Here is an 18,387-nt window from a genome sequence, read left to right as displayed (position 1 = left end):
GTTTCATTGTTAGAGGATTTGGAAAAGATCCCATTTCTTTTTTTCTGAGTCTTGAGGCCCAGTTATTAAAAATGAGGTTGTAGCCTCTTTGATACAGTTTTTTTTTGAAGGAAGTCAGGCTGACAAAGCCCCATAATATGAAGTATTGAGAGCTGTTGATTTTCATGAGCTTAAGCTAGAGCTGGTGGCATTCACTGCCCTGCAGGACGGGTCCTGTGTTTTCTCTCATAAAGCTCTAACTCCCACTTAAAATTTTATTTTTAGCTCTTGGAAGAAGTATGGCTGGAAAATCCAAATATTACAATGATGTCTCAGGTTTTATTCACTAAATCTAAATTGGTTGGATAGATTGAAAATTTCACAAGAACAATGGTGCATTTTTTTCCTGGTCCTCGAAAAAACATATTGAAAGCCACCACCATATGCCTGAAAAGTTTCACCACAAAGGGGAGCTCAGATGTTTTGGGGCAGGAGGGATTCCTGGTCAATGGGTTGCTCACTCAAAATGGAAAGGCTGACTGAATGAGTGGTCAGGTTTATAGCTACTTTTGAAGAAGGGAGGAAAGTTTTTATTCATGATCTGTGGTTTTTCGAGATAAAATAGTGATAGTTTCAGTGGGGTTACTCCTTCAATCCAAGCTCTGTCACTTTTAATCTGAGCTCTCCCCACATTTTTCCTTCCCTTCCTCAGCTTCTTTTCATACAAAACCAGTCAAACTGGCCCTATGTGGTGACTGGTAGGCCTGCCTGAGAAGATTTCCCTGGAAATTAAGTATTTTTTAACACCACCAGTAAAAAAAAAGGTGGTGGTGAAGTGAAACTGTGGCATCAGGTTGCTGGGGCTTGTGTTGGTTGATGAGCAGCTCCACCAAGTATGCTCAGCTGTTAGCAGGGTGATTTGTGCTGCCTGTAGAAAAGACAACCTGATTGATGCTGGTGAAGTATTTGGAAGCTGTAATGCTGTCCATGGGTGGGTTCCTCCTGCTCCAGGCAGCAGGAAGGCTGAGCCTGCCATGCCCTTTGGTCTTCCCCCTGCCACATGTGCAGTGCAGCCTGGTTTGCCTCCTCCTCAGCTCTGCAATGTCTCAGGAGCAGCACACACGGGGCACGCGGATGAAATGGGCAGTGAAGCCACAGGGGATGGATTGGCCAACACTTTGTACACTGCAGTACCCTGACACTGTATTCGTGTAACGTTGCTCTTTTTTGTGTTCCCAGATAACCAAGTTGAAAATTGACAGCAACCCTTTTGCTAAAGGATTCCGTGACTCTTCCAGACTCACTGATATCGAGAGGTAATGGGGACTTTCTGTTTACGTTCCATGCAGATAAGATAAAGAGAAGAGAGAGTTTGTAGGAAAAGCATCCTTTCAACTCCTGAGAACCTGTGCATTTTAATGTTATCTTGCTGCATATAGTAAGACTCCTCCACATCCTTTAAAAATACTTATAAACTTTATGAAGAAAGAGCTGTTTTGAGTTTTGACATCTGTTCCAGTTGGGGCCAATATATTTGTCTTCCTCAGGGGGCTTCTTGAAGGGGGAAGAGGGTCAGTTTTACAACTTCAGAATGAAAAGCTTTTCTTTCTTATCATGCCATTTAATCCTATTGAGAGCTGTGAATTGGGTCAATAGGAAACAAGGGCAGTGGTCCTGTGAAAAACATCTTTACAGCTCCCCACTGCTCAACATAGTGGAAAAGAGAGAGGGGAGACCCCAAAATTCACTTCAGCAGTCCCAGACACCAAATGGGCAATTACTGCCATCAGGAAGACTCCCATAACTCCCACTCTGACAACAAAGATGCCATTTTTGTTTCACCAAAGTTGTATTACAAGCTGCACCAGGGGAAAGCTTTATCTGGAAACTGTTCTGTGTGTGTACAGCTCATTACAAGCAACTGCTGCCATAGGGACAGAAGCATTAACCCACAGCTGAGTTAGGAAATAAACTTCAATCTCTTGGTAGTTTTCCAGCACGTCACATTTTTATGGTGTCGTGTCAAATAACTTGGCAAATGAAGCAAATTAAGCTGCTTGTGTCCTTTAAGCTGGAAGAGAACTCAATGGAGATGGATATAGCACATCCAATTTTTCCTATGAGCACACAATCATGAAAGAAAGTTTGGAGAGGCCAAAACCCTCCAGGCTCCTATGTGGAGATATCCAGATGTATCTGTGAATCATTTTTCACAGGTGCATGCAGGGGACAAACTGCTCAGTGAAGTCATAGCCACAGAGCTAGAGAAAGTCTTTACAGCAGTTCAAAAGTACATCCATCTAAGCAGGCCCATGGATGGAAAATAGTGGTATCATTTACACCTTAGTAGAGACTGGATCATAAGTGATCTGTCAAGTAAATGGGTAAAAGAACAGTGATTTGTGGAAAGATAGCTTGTAGGCTGCAGTGCACACTTGCAAAGTTGTTGAAAATTGTTTTTTAAGTGAAAGCCTTCATTGAAAATGAAAACAAACAAGGCACATTTAATAAAATAGCATGGCCTGCTGTATTGAGAGAATACTCAGGTAAACAAGATCCAAGCTCAGGTTAGTATGCAATAAATAGTAAAGGAAGGACCCGTCAGAAGAGGTTTCCTTGTTTTACAGACAAGAGACATCTAACGACACAGCTTTGCAAGGGTGGAAAGAGTCTGAACAGATAAGCTGGGAGGAAAACTTAGTTACCTCTGTGCAGATGAACTGACTATCGTGGTGCTGGATATGAAGGGAATTTTTCCAGAGGACATCTTATTATAACAGCACATGGCATGGAGTCAGAAATGCTGAGCATAAGCTGCAGTGCCCTTTTGTTTATTGATAAGTGTAAGAATAGAGCCTGAGACAGGCAGCCAAGCCCAGGCACAAATGTTGCCACAAAAGATAAGGCAGACAAATGTGAAGCCTACAATAAATACAAGAAACAGACTGTGAAAACTATTAAACTTACATTAAAACTCTGGATTTGAGAGCCCAGGTTTGGGTGAGGTCTGATTTTTGACTTAAATTACAAAGCTTAGCCCTGATTACTACTACAATATTATTTAAAAATTCAAAACCTGCTGCACAACACATCAAGTCATGAGATAACAAAAGTGTAACAGGCAAGTGGGCTGGTAAGAGAGTGTTTGAGAATTGCCTAAGTCAAACAAATGGTGCAGAAATATTAAGGGGTTTATTCAGTTCTGCCACTAAAATACTCAGGCGCATGAAGATATCATTCTCTAAGTTCCCACTGGTTCTCTAGATTTTCTTAGCACCAGAAAAATCACTTAAAGAAATCCAAAACAAAGCAAAGGAAATAGCAAAATAAATGACAATAGGAAGAAAGGCAACAGAAAGAATTTCTTATTTGATGTCCATTGCAACATTAATTGCAAATAGGTGAATCTTGAATAGGACAGCATGACTCTTGCTCAGTCTAATTGGAAACTATAAGATCACTGCTGGAGAAAAAGACTTATTTTCCAGGGAAAAGACTGTGAAGGCCAAAACACACTTGCACAGCTCTTGAAAATTGACTAGTTCTCTAGAAGCTGTGAAAATAATTCCCTGCACTTCTCCCTCAGCAGGCATGCACTCAGCACATGTGTGTGTGTAATCTACAGTGTGGCATGGTGATCCTAATGGCCTCCCGTAAAGCATCCCATGATGTTGGGGCCAAGAGAGCACTCATTTATCCTGAGTTCTAGCTTTTCCAAATGACCTAAGTAGTGTGAAAGCACACAGAGCTTTGTATTTCATTTCCAAGTATTTAAGCCTGCTTTTTCCTAAACAGCCTTTGGGGAGGGAAACAAATCAGATCAATTGATCTTTAGAGACCCAAAGAAATTAAATTAGTCTGGAGTCAGTTACTGCACTAAACCATCCAGTAATTGGATTGCTTCTTGTAACTGATTGAAAACAGCCTCTATCTGTAACAATATAGGGAGCTTTTCTTTATAGTAGATCTGAGAGAAAAACACATCTTTTTATGACATGATGACAGAAATTGCACTTTTTTAGCCTAATTGAATATGATTTTATAAATATGTGACTTTAACGATTTCAGGCTTCCCATTCTAGATTTACGATCCTTATGTAAGAAATTCAAGCTGCAAATGCCTCTAGGATTAAATCTGTTGGCATTGTATGTGTTGGAGCTGAAATAATATATATAAAAGTAGTGAAATTTACACAGCAGTAGAGGAGATAGGCAACAGCAATGTTTTTGAAATGCCCTGTGTTTTCTTTTGTTCCTATCATAGAATGGTTTCCTTGTACTCATAGCTATATGTAAGTCTTTTAACTATCAAAAGAAATCTTTTGGTGAGTTTGGTATATACTGAACTTTTTGTAGGATACAAGGTTCCCATCACAATCAACCCTTTCCCTATATTACTTGTGATCTATTTATAGCAATGTGGCAGACTTTATCTGGGGCTACTGGGATTTAGATAAGTTTCTGACTCACCTTTTGATCTTTTTACGTGGTATTTACATCTCCTCTACTATAAAACGGCTCCCACTGGGTTGTGAATGAAAAAATTGAACATTTAGCAGCAATTACCAGAATGTGGAGCTTAGCATACTGTGGCGCTGACTATGGGATGCCAAATTGAGTAATGAGGCATTTCTGCTAAAGAAAAAACTGTCACAGGCATAAAGGATGCAGAGGCAGAGCCCAACAGATTAATTTTTTTTCATTTGAGTCTGAATTATCTTTTGAGTTGTTGTGAAGAATTAGCCTGTTAAAAATAAATAGATAAATAAAACCATCATACCATTCAAAAAGTCCAGTGAAAAAGGTGATAATTTCAAGAGCAGGAGCCAAGTATATGATAGGCAAGTTCAGGGTGTGGAATTTTGATATTTAAGGAGAGAGTTAAATGAGTATACCCATCTGCACAAGTCCAATAATTCTTCTGGGATACTTCAAGAGGAAATATGGAAAAGTATGGTTGCATGCCCAAGTAATTTTAGGTAGAGAAGGGAAGGATGGGGGGTGGGGAAGTTAGAGAGCAACATCCCAACTGGATTTGCATGGTAATAAAATTCCAGACTTTCCCCTGAGGAGCTTCATCTCTGAGATGTGGAAATACATCACACTGGCTTCCAAGGCTGTAAGCAAAGTTCATGCTAATGCCTGGGTAGGGGCACTTCCCTGCTGCAGGATCAGTCAAAGCCACACGCTCAGTGATGGGCTGAGCGCAGCCATCCTCTCTCCCAGCCCTTCCCTGCTCGCCCCACTGAGCTGCCTTCTTCCCCATTCCTGTTGTCTGTTGCTGGTCTGGAAGAAGAACTTCCCAGACTCTTGAAAGCCTCCTGCCAACAGCCAGAAACACATACAGGCTCTATGACCTACCTCCACACCCATGGTTAAGTAGGGCTTTGTCACAGCTCTCCAATAAGTCAAACTGCCAGCTGATCCTTTATTCTCAGCCAGCTGTGAGTCTGTGAATGTCATCAACCAGCCATGAGATATCATCTCTGATGTTTGGGTTCAGACAAGAAAAGAAGTCCTGAATTTAGGGAGAAATGCCAAGGACTCTGGCATAAACACCTGGTACCTAGTGCCAGTATTCCAGATGCCAGTATTCCAGCAGCCTTCAGCTGCTGCTCCAGATAGGTGGGTGGATTGTCTCTATTTTCTGCATCATCCCTTCCAGAACACTGCAGCTGGCTTGGATGCCTTAGCAAATCTTGAAACACTACCTGCCTATTTAAACACCTGAATTATTCCCTTCAAATCTGGTTCATCTGACTCTGTTTGTTGTTAGCCAGGCAACTGTTCCTTTTCACCCAGCAGAAAGCCCCCCTGTGCCACTTAAATCCTCTTTAGTTCCCAAGTTTTTGAACACTCATACTCTGGCTCATTTTCCACTTGGGTTTTCTGTTATCTATCTCCTTACTTATGCAAAATGGTATAAAAATATTGTTCTGGTTGTTTCCCCTCATTTCATGCAGATGTAGTGTGGGCATAACAGGTGGGGATGGTGTCAAGTCAGATTTATGGTTTCCACCCCAGAGAAATTTTTCCAGAGACTTCCCCCTACAATTTCATAGGACTTCTCTGTACTCACCTCTCATCATTTGGTTACAGTCAGAAAGAAATGGTTGCTCCACTGGGTGAAGTGGAGCTCCACGGGGCTGGCTATGTAAGATAGTTTTCTCATTTTTATTTGCAATTGAGAGAAGTGGTGTGAGTGTATTGATAACTTCATGCCCCTTCATAAATGTCATTACTTTTCCCATGCCATGGTTTCAGCTAGTCTTTGTCACATCCATGCATATTTCAGCTCACCTACAAGTGCTGGATTTTTACTGAGAGGGTGACAGTAAACATTGTGGAGCTACACTTGTTCTTCTACAATCATCAAACCCTACATTTTTCCTAATTTAAGACTCATTTCCCTTCTTTCCTGTATAAATTCTTGCAGTAATGCATCCATCCAACACTTGCCCAGCAGTTTTGACTCTGTGTGCAAGGGTTTTGCAGCTCTGGATGAGTTTTTGGGCCACTTCACATGAGCTACTGTAGCCTGTAGGCCTTTTTTTGTCCCTGGTTGGCTCCGTTCTAACCTAAGCAGTGGAACAGAACTACTTTGTTGTGCTCAAGGATTTGGTCCATGCCATGAACCATCCACAACCTGAACTATGTTCCTGTGGTCAGCCTCCGTCTACCAGTAAGAGCAAGTATATGTAGAAAATTAATACCCCTGTATGTTTGTGCATATGTAAAGTAGCAAATAAAAGCCAGAGGGACATAAAGGCTGAGTGATATCTGAACAGTGGTTCTGACAGCATAAATTGTTCACCTGTAGCTGCTGTTACAGAAATCTACTTGCTCTTCCTGCTATGTTGTTTTGGTTTTTCAGGAGGTGAGTGGTTTTTGTCGGTTTTTTGGGGGGAGTTTTATTCTTTGGTTGGGTTATTTTGTTGGGGTTTTTTTGTGTGGGTTTTTTTTTTTTTTTTTAGAGACTTGTTTTTAGCACTTGTGTCTTGGACAAATAAGTCATCTTTTCCCTTAAAAAAAAGTCCTATTACAGTGTGACTTCCGACAAGTTTATTTTTGTGCCTTCTCAGCCCATTTATTCCATCTGTCTTCACCTCACCTCACTTCTGACATCTTCTGTTATCTGGGCTTTCTTCCAAACATACTAACTGGCAGCTACAAAAAAAAAAAGGAAACCTTTGAAATGCAGAACTAAAGAAGTCATTCAGGCTGCAAACTGATAATTCATACACTTTATATCCTGTTCTGTTCTGTATTTTTCTTTTTGTTGGAATGGTCAAGCAAAACACAATTGTCAGTTTTACTATTTTACTATTTTCCTCCTTTTTTTTTAATTTATTTTTTTTAATTGACATTGCCTTTCCTTTCAAAGAACAAGGAAAAAAAAGTAGAAAAAAGCAAACCCCATGACACCAGGAACAGGGAGCAGATTCTGGGAATATCCTTACCTTTCTGCATACCTAGCCCTTGGATAGCAAGGGGTAAAAAAAAAGAAGTTAATAATAAGAGGCTTCTCAGCTCTGCTCTGGATTTTTTACCTCTTGTAGTCATTCCTGAAACATTAGTTGTGCAGAAGACAAAAATTCTGAGTGCCTGGCTCAGCCACTTGCTCTTTCTCACCACAGCTTGACTTTAATATGTTGTCTTCAAAGAAGATTGATCCTGGCTCCCACTGGAAGGGATGGCTGCCCCTTACACCAAACTTCACCCTCTTTGTAGCCATGGTATAGATCTGAGATAGATACTGGATGCCCTGGTATCCAGCAAGCTACTTCTGAATCAGCTTTCTTGACACCTTCACCAACACTAAATATATTGTCTTAAGCATTTTTGTCCCAAAGGGAGAAGGTAGGCTTCCCATCTCCATCTCCTTTCTGCCAAATTCAGAATCAGGGTTGTGGTGATCACCAGGCTGCTGTGCATGAACAGCTGAAGTAGAGTCATAGCAAAAGGAGCAGAAAAAATTACATCAGAGATGCCTGCTCCCACCTCCAAAGAAGCTCTGTTCTTTCATCTTGATTTAAAGATCCTGTTCAGGGTAATCTGGGACTTTATCATCTCCTGAGAGAATTTCTGTAATCTGGGTTGACAGCAAAGGAAAGTGAGCACCCTCACACAGAGCCTCAGCTACTTACCAAGCCAACTCTCTTCTCTGCCCTCTCCTAGCTCAAATCCATGGCAAATCTTGGGTTTGGTCTGTAAAGTGTTAGTGAATCATTTGTCAGTAACATCAGGATTTTTCCCATCTTTTGGTCCTTCGAGGCTACTCTGTACATCCAGGGCACTGGTCATGCACCATACAGGGCACTGTTAGCTAAACAAGGCCAAAGACTCAGCTTGGAACTCTGTGACACAAAGCAGTCGTAACCAGAAGTTTCGTTTTAGAATCAGTAGCCAGCAGAGGCAAGAGTGAAGAGTTTAATCAAGAGGTTAGAACCTGCAGAATAGCAAGATGTTCCCTGTGCACCCTAAACCCTTTCTAATTGATGAATTCTTTCAGCCTTTCACATGCCTTGATTTCAGGTTCAAATTTTGCTGTTTTATTTCTTGGACAAAGGAGACAAGTGCTTCATTCATAATAAGGTTTATTGACAGGGCTGGGCTCAAAGTGTGGTTCTGTTGGAATGCAGATTATTGGGATCAGCCAGAGCTCCTTTTCCTATTACCTCTCTTCACATTTGTTCTTCCTCAGCATCTTCTCTGTGGGTGTGCTTGCCAATATGAGCTTAGTTTTCTCCTTTCCATTTGGCTCATGGATCCTTTTCCTCAAGCAGCTCAGTCCCTAACTTGCTCTTCTCCAGCCTGTCATCTCCTACTATTATCCAGTTGTACACCTTGCAGAACTTAATCATAGTAATATATTGTGTGTATGGGCATGCTTTTCCCTCCTCTGTGTATTGCCAAGATATCTGTGAGTTGAAGAACAGCATGGAAGACTGAACTTGTTGGTAGACCACACAAAAACATTTGACAGAAAGAAGACATCTTTCCTTTATTCAATTGGCAGCTTGTGATCTCTCTCAGAACAAGGTTTAATGCTAATTTATTGCTAATAGAAGAAACTGTGGAGTTCTTAGATGCATTAAAAATTGTTAGGTCCCAGTATAAGATAACAAGTCTCTGATCTCAAACAAAGAAACAGGACAGAAGTTGAGTATTGAGTTACTGGAAGTCACTTTGTTCCTCAGATAACATGTTTACTGTGGAACAATGCTGAAAAATTAGCAAAGACAGCTTTAAAAAACCCTCCACCATATTCTTCACTTGCTATTTTTTGAAATTAAGCATAGAATCATAAAGAAGCAAATATTAATTTATGATTCAGTAATTTATAAAATTATTTCCATAAATCCTTGAAACCACATTGAAATATCTGATGTTGCATACAAAACTAAAAAGCCAGAGGTAATAATGTATTTCCCTTTTAGTAGTGTTTGTGTAATATTATGGGATTTGAAAAAAATGTATTTTATTAATCCACTCTCCAGAGCACCATATTTGGGATAACCTAAAGGGTTCATACTTCCATAAGGAGAATTTTCAGAAATATTTTGAGATTTAAGTCCTTTTGTACCCTATAAGAAGGAATCTGTATTCCAGATTGCCAGCTTTGCTCCTGCATTTTGAACTAGATTTCACAGGCACTTAAGTCTTGTTGTTAAAGTTTTGCTTCCTCCTACGTCTCCGTGCTGGAGTCAAGTCCTGAGGCACCTCTGTCTTTAAAGGGTGGAGTAGGTTAGTCTCCTCTTTCCAACCTATGTGGGAAAATCCAAATATTTTTATAGGTTAAATGAATTGCTACGGCTCTCTTCTTTATCCAGACTCCAAGTGGTGTTCTCTGAGGATGGAATATTGCAGCATGGTGCAGAGGGCACCACACCCTTTTCCTTTGAAACACAAGGGGAAGGAAAGACTACTGCTCTTGTTTTCCTAAGTAGAAGAAACAGTGCTTGGAGGATAACTCAGAGATATGCCTTTTGAGTGGAGAAAACACACCGCTTCTTTTTTTTTCTCCTGTTTCCTTTTGCACACTTAGGTGCACTCAGCCTTTTGCATTTTATAAGTCTGTTTGGAGGTTTATATGTGTTGTATGTGGAAAGAAGAGGAGCCACCTGGAGACTGTGGGGGCAGGTGCCTAAATTCTGGTGTGAATCTCAGTGCTTTGCACTCAGGATGAGAGTCACAGCCTCAACCTCTAAAATGAAAATTCAGTAGGTGTTTTGTGATTATAGCATAAACAACCAACGTGGTTAGTCAAGATAAGCTCATACAGTTTTGAATATTAAATCTCAGCTGCACAAGAGGACTGTGAGATTAGTTGCTTTCCCTGATCCAAGTTTCCACATTCCCTCTGCCATAAAAACCTTTGCCTCTTGTGCCGATGAATGAGATTAATCTTCCAAAACCTTTTGCATACTATCTGCAACACTACATCATAAAATAAATAAATAAACCTACCACATAGTTCCCTGGTTTCAAACTTTGCAGATTCAGGGTTCACTAAGAAGTCATCTCTCTTTTTCCTTTAAAAGAAGACAACCATATAGAATAATAGAGTTCTCTGTCTAGCATACAAACCCATCTGGAAAGAATTTAGTCTGCAATAATTGTGGGCATTTGATTTAGCTTTAAATCCCTGTAGGTAATTCAAATGTAAATTTATTGGGGTGAGTTTATCCCCAAGCTGCCATTGGATCCAATGTTTTAGAGGTGAAATTGGCCCACTGTGCTAAAACTACAGCCTGCATTGTTTCTGTTGCATCAGGATATTATTATGTGCTGTAATATCTGCTGTTATAAGCAGACCCTTACTAGAAATAAAGTCAACAGAGACAATACAGACAATCACCTGTATTAAATTTATTTTTCAGACCTTGATGGACTAGTAATTCCTAGATTCTGAATATGTTTATATACCAGTATCTAAATCATTCAGACAACACCGGTCTAATTTGTTATTCTGTTATGCTGTACTCATATGAAATAGCCCTTTTGGTCAAGTAAAACTCTATGCATTTCACATTCTGCTTCAGAAGAAAGTCTAATGTTTCAAGAGGCATTCAGCACATAATGTAAACAATGCCATCTGTCTTTTTCTTTGGAAAATCTTCTTCAAGATAGCCCTGATATGCCTACTGTTTTCAATCACTTAAAAGGCAGTAATCCAATTATATCATCCTCTATGTAGGAACTGCCATTGCTTTCAGTCCATTTCCAATCCTGACACAAGTAAATCACTTTGATAAGATCCTCTTTTTATTTATTTTTTTCTGTGGAGACTAGCATAAGTAATGATGCCAGTGATAGACCAAGGACAAAATGACCATAATGGACTTTCTGTAGGAAAGGAAAACATGTGCCACTGTGATTTATCATGTTACTCGAAAAATATTTTTCCTTGGAATTTCTGAAACAGGAGCACTCTCTAAGCAAAGGGCATTAGCAAGTATGAATGGACAAATGGTAAATTCAGACAAAACATTCATCAAGTAGCAAATTTAAACAACTATTGCTACTTAGATTTCTTAAACAGGAACAGAAGGTCAAAGTCATTTTGGAAATGTGCCCAGGTCATTTTCATCTTTGGTATAATGCCACCTACTTACATGGAAATGCGCTTGGTATGTGTAAGGTTGGATCTTCCTTACAAACTACTAAGGCTTATCGTGCAGATACGCCTTCCTTCTATTTAAAAATGGTTTGGGTGACTTCAGTGATTTGTGCTACCAGCAAGGCAGGGGCCTGGCAGACACGTCTAACCTCCCAGAATAGACGTGGCACGAGATCAGTAGTATCTGCAGACTTCCTGCTACAAACTGCCCTCCACTGTGATGCTGAGAGCATAGTCAGAGCTGAGTTGTCTCTGGACACACCTATCTTTGCCCCTGCTTTCAGGAAAAGGGGAAAGCAGAAAATGAGGTGGTCATGTGTGATGCAAAAGCTTGTTTGAAAGGAGCTGGACCACAGGTGTCTCTTTGAACCCAGACTCATCACTCAGCACAAATAACTGCAGAGTTTGCATTTTCAAATTTATGAAGAGTGCTGGTCTGATAGTCACTGTCTGAGACCACATCCAGGAAGCACAGTAGGAAGTTCACTCTGCTGAAGAAACTGGTAAGTGGTGATCTGCAATATGAAAAAAATGCAGGCCAAATCTGGCTTTTCCAATGTCATGCTATGAGGTAAGTCTTTTGTTAAGTAACTTTGGAGAGCCTGTGTGAGAAAGCTCTGATCTGGACAGAAAAAGGCATTGTATTTACCTGAACAAAACAGTTTGCTGTTTGGGATGGTATTGATACATTAGGTTGTTTCCTTTTACAGGGAAAGTGTGGAGAGTCTTATCCAAAAGCATTCCTATGCTCGATCCCCGATTCGGACCTATGGAGGAGAAGATGATCTTGGAGATGACAGCCAGGCAACACAAAGCAGAGGTAGGAAACTGTGTTCATGATGTAAACTGGGGTGACTCAGTTATGCTTGAGAAAAGCAGGACCACGGGCAGTACCGTGGTACTCTAAAGCATTTCTCTGGTGTGTCTCTCTGCCATGCAGTCATATAATGAACTTTTGCCTCTTTGGGACATCTGATGTGCCCACAGCACTGGTGTGGGTGGTTCAATTCAGGAGGCCATTCTAGAGACAACCATATAATCCTTGCCATCAGGAGAGAATTAGTTCTGCTTCCTCTTCAAGATATCTGCAAACCAGAAAACTTCATTACTGAGAACTACTTCATTGCTGAGAACAAGTTAACACTCTCCATCTCTTGGCAGAACTTACTAGCTGGGCTCCACACCACTTGTAAAGCACCATGTTGATGTGCCACTTGCTGCCCCTCCAGCCTCCTGTGAACAGAGGACTTAGTCCTAACCATCTTCAACCCACTTGTGGTTAACCCGCTTTGCTTACTCAGGAAGAAAATTTGGTAGCTCCCTGAAAAATTGATGTTTAATTGTTATCTGTTAGTCTCTTAAAGGTGCTGTTCCTGCTGAAGCAATTAGCCCTAAATGCTTTATCAAACACCTTGTCTGCATTAGCAGTAGCAAAAGTAGTAACAAGACAGACTTGATTTTTGTGAGGATACTTACTGGAGAAATTGCATCTGTCACAATTAACCACTGGAAATAGATCTCAAACCTTTCCTGTAGGATTGCTGACTGGCAAAAACTTGTCTTGCATTATAGTTTGCACGTTGACTTTGTGACCTGCCTGATATGCCACAGCCACTTGAGGTAAAGCAGTTCTATCTGTCTTCCGACTGGCAGTGCCCTTGTCTTGTCCTCTAACTTCATACAGTGCTGCTAAGATAACAGCATTCTTTCTGGTCATGAGCTCTGTGGACTTGTGCAGGGAAAACACACTTATTTTTAACCATGACTTGCTCTTCAGCAAAATGTGATTAGGTGGGCTTGTTTTTACACATCTATTCTAAGAGCAGGTCCTTAGCTTATGGAGTTTCTCAAGCAAGTTCACCTGCTATGATGCCATCCTTTCGCACAGTTCTGGGGAATTACCTTGCTTCATGTCACCTTAGATCCTAGGCCAGCTGTTGTTGAAGACAGTATTAAATTTTCCATTGCTGGAAGTGCTCAGAGCAAAGCACCTTCTCTTCAAGAATTAAATTTCTCCCTAGTATGATGTCCTCCCTTGGGAGTGACAAAATGAATCAGGTGAACCTCAGTATGAGAGCTGGCCATTAAATCTCTTCAGAAGAGAGTCCTTAGAAAGGTGTCATGGGGGATATTCTACTTTATGACAATTAATTTTCTGTGTAATAAAAGGGTACAGTTCTGCATTTGCTCGCAATATGGCAAATGAGTAAGTGAGGAAAATTGTGAATCATGGCAAAGAACTTTTTTCTAATCTGGGAGCCATATGCTACATGGACGTGAGTGTTCTGGGCAACCAGAGACATGCACAGAAGGTAAATCTTACTGCTTTTACACATGAGCAACTGGTACTGCCTTTGCTCTCTCTTTAGGTCTAGTGTCCTTAAATAAGGAAAACTCCTCCAAGATACAAGGAGAGAAACAATGTTCTTATTGGAATTCCGTAGATATTTTCATTTCTGCCAATGAATTTTAAAATTACCTTGCATGCAAAACTGATGGATGTTCCCCCACAAAAATAAGAGTTGAGAGCCAAGTACATATGCATTGCTGGGTGGTGTGTGTTATAAGCTCTTTGAGACCTTGATTGCCTCAGAAGTACTAATTCCCTTGGTGGTGGCAAAAGTGGTATGTGGAGTACTAAGCTGCAATTAGAGACCAAATCAGCTGGAGCAGGAAAGGATGCTTGAGGAAGTTCCTTGTGAAAATCATTGGACTAAATCATCCAGTTAGTGTTGGAAGGGACTGTTAAAGGTCATGTAGTGCAGCCCCCCTTCAGTGAGTAGGGACATCTTCAACTAGATCAGGAGCCCCATCCAACTTGACCTTGCATATTTCACGGAATGGGACATCCAGCCCCTTTCTGGGCAGCCTGTGTTTCACCAACCGGTGTTTCACCACCCTCACAGTAAAAAATTTCTTTCCTATATCTAGTCTAAATCTATCCACTTTTACTTTAAAGCCCTTTCTTGTGACAGATCATGGTAAAAGATTTGTTCCCAGCTTTCTCATAGGCCTGCTTTAAGCACTGACAGGCTGCAATTAGGTGTCCCAAAAGTCTGCTCTTCTCAAGACTTCACAAGCCCAATTCTCTAAGCCTCTCCTTACAGGAGAAATGTTCCAGCCCTACAATCATTTCACAGTCATTCATAAGAAAGAATCACATACCTTATTCTGCATAAAACAAATAATTAAATATCAGTGATAGACTTGGTAATTACCTAGGCACCCTCCCAGAGCATTCTCTGCTCAGCAAATTTCAGCCATCCAAAGATGGAAGCAGCTAACCTACCGTACAAGATGTCTAATTCCAAAGGAACTAACTAATAGGAAATATATAAATTCAATGGAAACTCTTTAATGCATAATTTCTCTGTGCCTACATCCACAGACATCCACAGGATTCATAGTAGCCACCTGGAAAGAGAGACAAATGAAAACCTTCTGGGCAAATCCACATTTGCACCCTGCTTTCCCTGTAGTGCAGCAATGCTCAGATACCCTCTGATTTGTCAAGGGTTTTGCTGTGGTCTGTGAGTAATGTGTCATATTTAGAGTTTGGCTCTGGATCCTAATTTCCCAGCAGTTAGGATTTGATTCAGCGATAGGACCAGGATTTGGTTCAAGTTTATCTCCACTGCTAATTTGGCACAATTTATTTTTCCTGTTACTGGGCTGTTTTACTTGTTTCCTTAAGCAGAGGAAAAATAATTCATGGCTTGAGGATATATCCCGTAAGAGATTTATGATTTTTTTTTTAAAACCCCAACAATATACACTTTTTATTTCTGTTGTTTTTTGCTTATAGCTTGGTTTGAGTATGTGGCTATGATTGGTTACTTTACTGAATCCCAGTAAGTTTTCCTTGATGGATAAATGTCTTCATATGTTTTCATTCTAGAGTTTGGATGAACCTCTCTTCTTGAATTAGATTTATGAAACTAGCACCTGTTACAAAATTTGTTGTCTCAGAATGTTTTGCAATACTGAATAGAAATTATATTTTATCAAATCCTCTTTCCGATGAATTTATTTTCTAAAGTAAGAAAGCTGGTCAAGTAAGAAAATACATAAGAGACAAGAGGTAAATTATAATTTAAAGAGCAATACAATGAGTTTATTTATAGCATTTTGTTGTAGTTCCCATTTCTAGAAATCAGACATATGATGATGACCAGATGCATATAGGAACTACAGAGATGAAGGACAACACAGTCATCAGATTATTTGAAAATGACCATGTGTAGTTATCCAAACGAATTATTGTTTCTCCAAAATTTTACTGTCAACATATGTAATTAGTTCTAATTTTAAGAAATAATTTTTCTTTTTTTTTTAATGATTCTTCAACCTTCAGGAAACGGAAAGTATTTTAAAGAGTTGGCAGATTTGTGGAAATAGGTTTTGAAACTTTTCAAATTAAAGTCCAAACCCAACACAAAATGACAAACACAACACTAACATTTGATCAAAAGTAGATAATTACCTTCAGAGCAAGTTCTGCACCTCTTACTATGAATTAGCACTGGTGCTCTTTATTAGAGTACTATACACAGTGGGAAAAACAACAAATACTTTGACATTTATGTTTTTAGGATTTCTTGCTCTATATTCTGGAAAGAATCAGGTTGACTGGAAAGATGTAGTAATGACAGGTTTTACTGGGTTTTAAAAAAAGGGAAAACGTGTAGAGCCAATTACATTTTTCTGCATTTTTGCCACACTGAAATTTTGGGAAAAAACACCAAAACAACAGTTCTACTAAGGATCTGATGTAAAAATCTACAAGAACTTCTTCAAAACAGGGATGTAATACAGTGAACTTCCCTGTGAGAGGAGATATTTCAGTTTAGCACAGCATTACAAGGTGCTTCAGTGTTTAATATCTAAAATGTTCAATGTGCAAAGCTGATTTTACTGTTGAAACCACTGCAACCAGCTTCTGAAAATGGAAATTTGTCTAAGACGTAGTGATAAAGGACAGCAACCAGCAAATAACATTTTAAAGACTGAAGTATATGGGAAGTATTTCCAATGACAATTGGTCATTGAAACCTGGCTTGCTGTGAAGGACTCATTTCCTCCATTTCACTACTTTACCAGCTTTGTGTGCCAATGTTAGGTATTCTTTCTCTTTGCTTGCAGGGTCAGCCTTCACAACATCTGATAACCTGTCCCTCAGTTCCTGGGTTTCCTCTTCAACCAGTTTCCCAGGATTTCAGCATCCACAGTCTTTGAGTGCCCTGGGTACCAGCACTGCATCCATAGCTACACCCATTCCTCACCCGATCCAAGGATCTCTGCCTCCCTACAGCCGCCTGGGAATGCCTCTTACACCCTCTGCTATAGCCAGCTCCATGCAAGGTAGCGGCCCCACTTTCCCATCCTTCCACATGCCAAGGTACCACCATTATTTTCAGCAGGGTCCTTATGCAGCTATCCAAGGACTGCGTCACTCTTCAGCAGTGATGACACCGTTTGTATGAGTGACGTGCGGCAAGAGGAATGCGAGATTTTAAATGTGCAAGTTTGCTATGACAAAGTACAAGGGACCTTCCTGAAAGGCCTGTGGCAGGAGTGCTGAACTCATGACAAACCAGCTAAGAAAATGCATTGTGGATACAGATTCCTCTCTTGAGGGATCACAAGAAGAGAGCACGCAGCTTGGAGCTGCTCACAGATCTATGTGTAACACAGCCAAAATGGACCCCAAAGTCCCCAGGATCTTTGGTCACCTGCAGCTTGTTCCAAAGGTGCATTATACATAGTGGAAAGAGATTATCTTTAAGCAGCAGTGTACAAACTAATTGGTCTAAAGGTCTTTTTTCATATGCTAGATGAATTCTAGAAAAGGCAATACTCTTACTCATCTTCATCTCTTCTTGTGACTGATGAGCATCTAAACAGAATAATGTATTGCTATAACTTTGAGCATGTTTTAGGCTATCTCAGCATACATTTGCTGAAAACAGGACAAAGTGGAGAAGACCACTGTCCTTTTTAAGACTGGCATATATTCACCAAAACCAGTATTTCTTAGTTGCTACTATAATCACAAAGAGAACGTTATTAGTAAGTCTTTCTTTCTTTGTTTCTTTCACAAAACACTTATCGGTTCCAAAAAAAGAACTGTGTTACAGGACTGTAGTAGTAATAATGTATTCTGTCCTTCAGTCTAAAAGGAAGTTTGTCCTATATCCAAGGAGGAACAATTTAACTGTCAGTTAAGATATAATGAAGAAAAATTGTGATTTATAAAAATCTGTTACTTAAACTTAGAAACCCAAGATTTCCAATTTTAAAGCAGTGCTTGTTGCTGTTGTGTGTACCACTGAAGACCTGTTTCCAGCTGCACATGTGTACCAAGTTACCCCAATTTCAGGTTAGATCAGTCTATAGACTCTCTGGATCAAACTATAATTAATGGACTGGTATGAGTGGCATTGAAGTATCTTTCCACTTGTTCTGATTTTTTTGGTTTTGGTCATGGCTGTTATTATACAAGGCATCACCTTGGCCAGGAAAATGAGGGTTGAACTACCAGTTTTTTCATGTCCCACTAGAATGGTGGAGTTACCTTGGGAAAATATCAGTACAGAACTTCACATGAAAGTTTTTTTAAATTCACGTCTGACTTTTTTTCAGTTAGTATTTGGAGCTCTCGTTCAAAGTACTGTCCCCTTTTTCTAGTACGTTGTGTCTGATGCCATGGAGGAGCTATAGAGGCATAAGAAAATAATGACCTTGTCTGCAGAGAGCTAGCAGGAATCCTTTGCACTACTGGAGAG

The 18,387-nt window shown here is 40.1% G+C and overlaps 1 protein-coding gene across 1 annotated transcript in view; it reads left to right on the top strand.

The window, feature by feature from the left end:
- The window catches only part of TBX20 (T-box transcription factor 20), a 34,621-nt gene extending 17,182 nt beyond the window's left edge, over positions 1-17,439 (top strand). Inside the window, exons 6-8 of the mRNA XM_071429958.1 lie at positions 1,219-1,295; positions 12,313-12,422; positions 16,745-17,439. Of these exons, the coding sequence (XP_071286059.1) occupies positions 1,219-1,295; positions 12,313-12,422; positions 16,745-17,085 (528 nt within the window). The 3' untranslated portion in view covers positions 17,086-17,439. The remainder of the gene's footprint in view (positions 1-1,218; positions 1,296-12,312; positions 12,423-16,744) is intronic.
- The last annotated feature ends 948 nt before the right edge of the window (positions 17,440-18,387 follow it).

Source organism: Agelaius tricolor, unplaced genomic scaffold, assembly GCF_023055355.1.
Source record: "Agelaius tricolor isolate 1412-34295 unplaced genomic scaffold, bAgeTri1.0.p SCAF_6, whole genome shotgun sequence".
Taxonomy (NCBI): domain Eukaryota; kingdom Metazoa; phylum Chordata; class Aves; order Passeriformes; family Icteridae; genus Agelaius; species Agelaius tricolor.
Note: the sequence above shows the minus strand (reverse complement) of the source record. Positions and strands in the feature narration are given on the sequence as shown.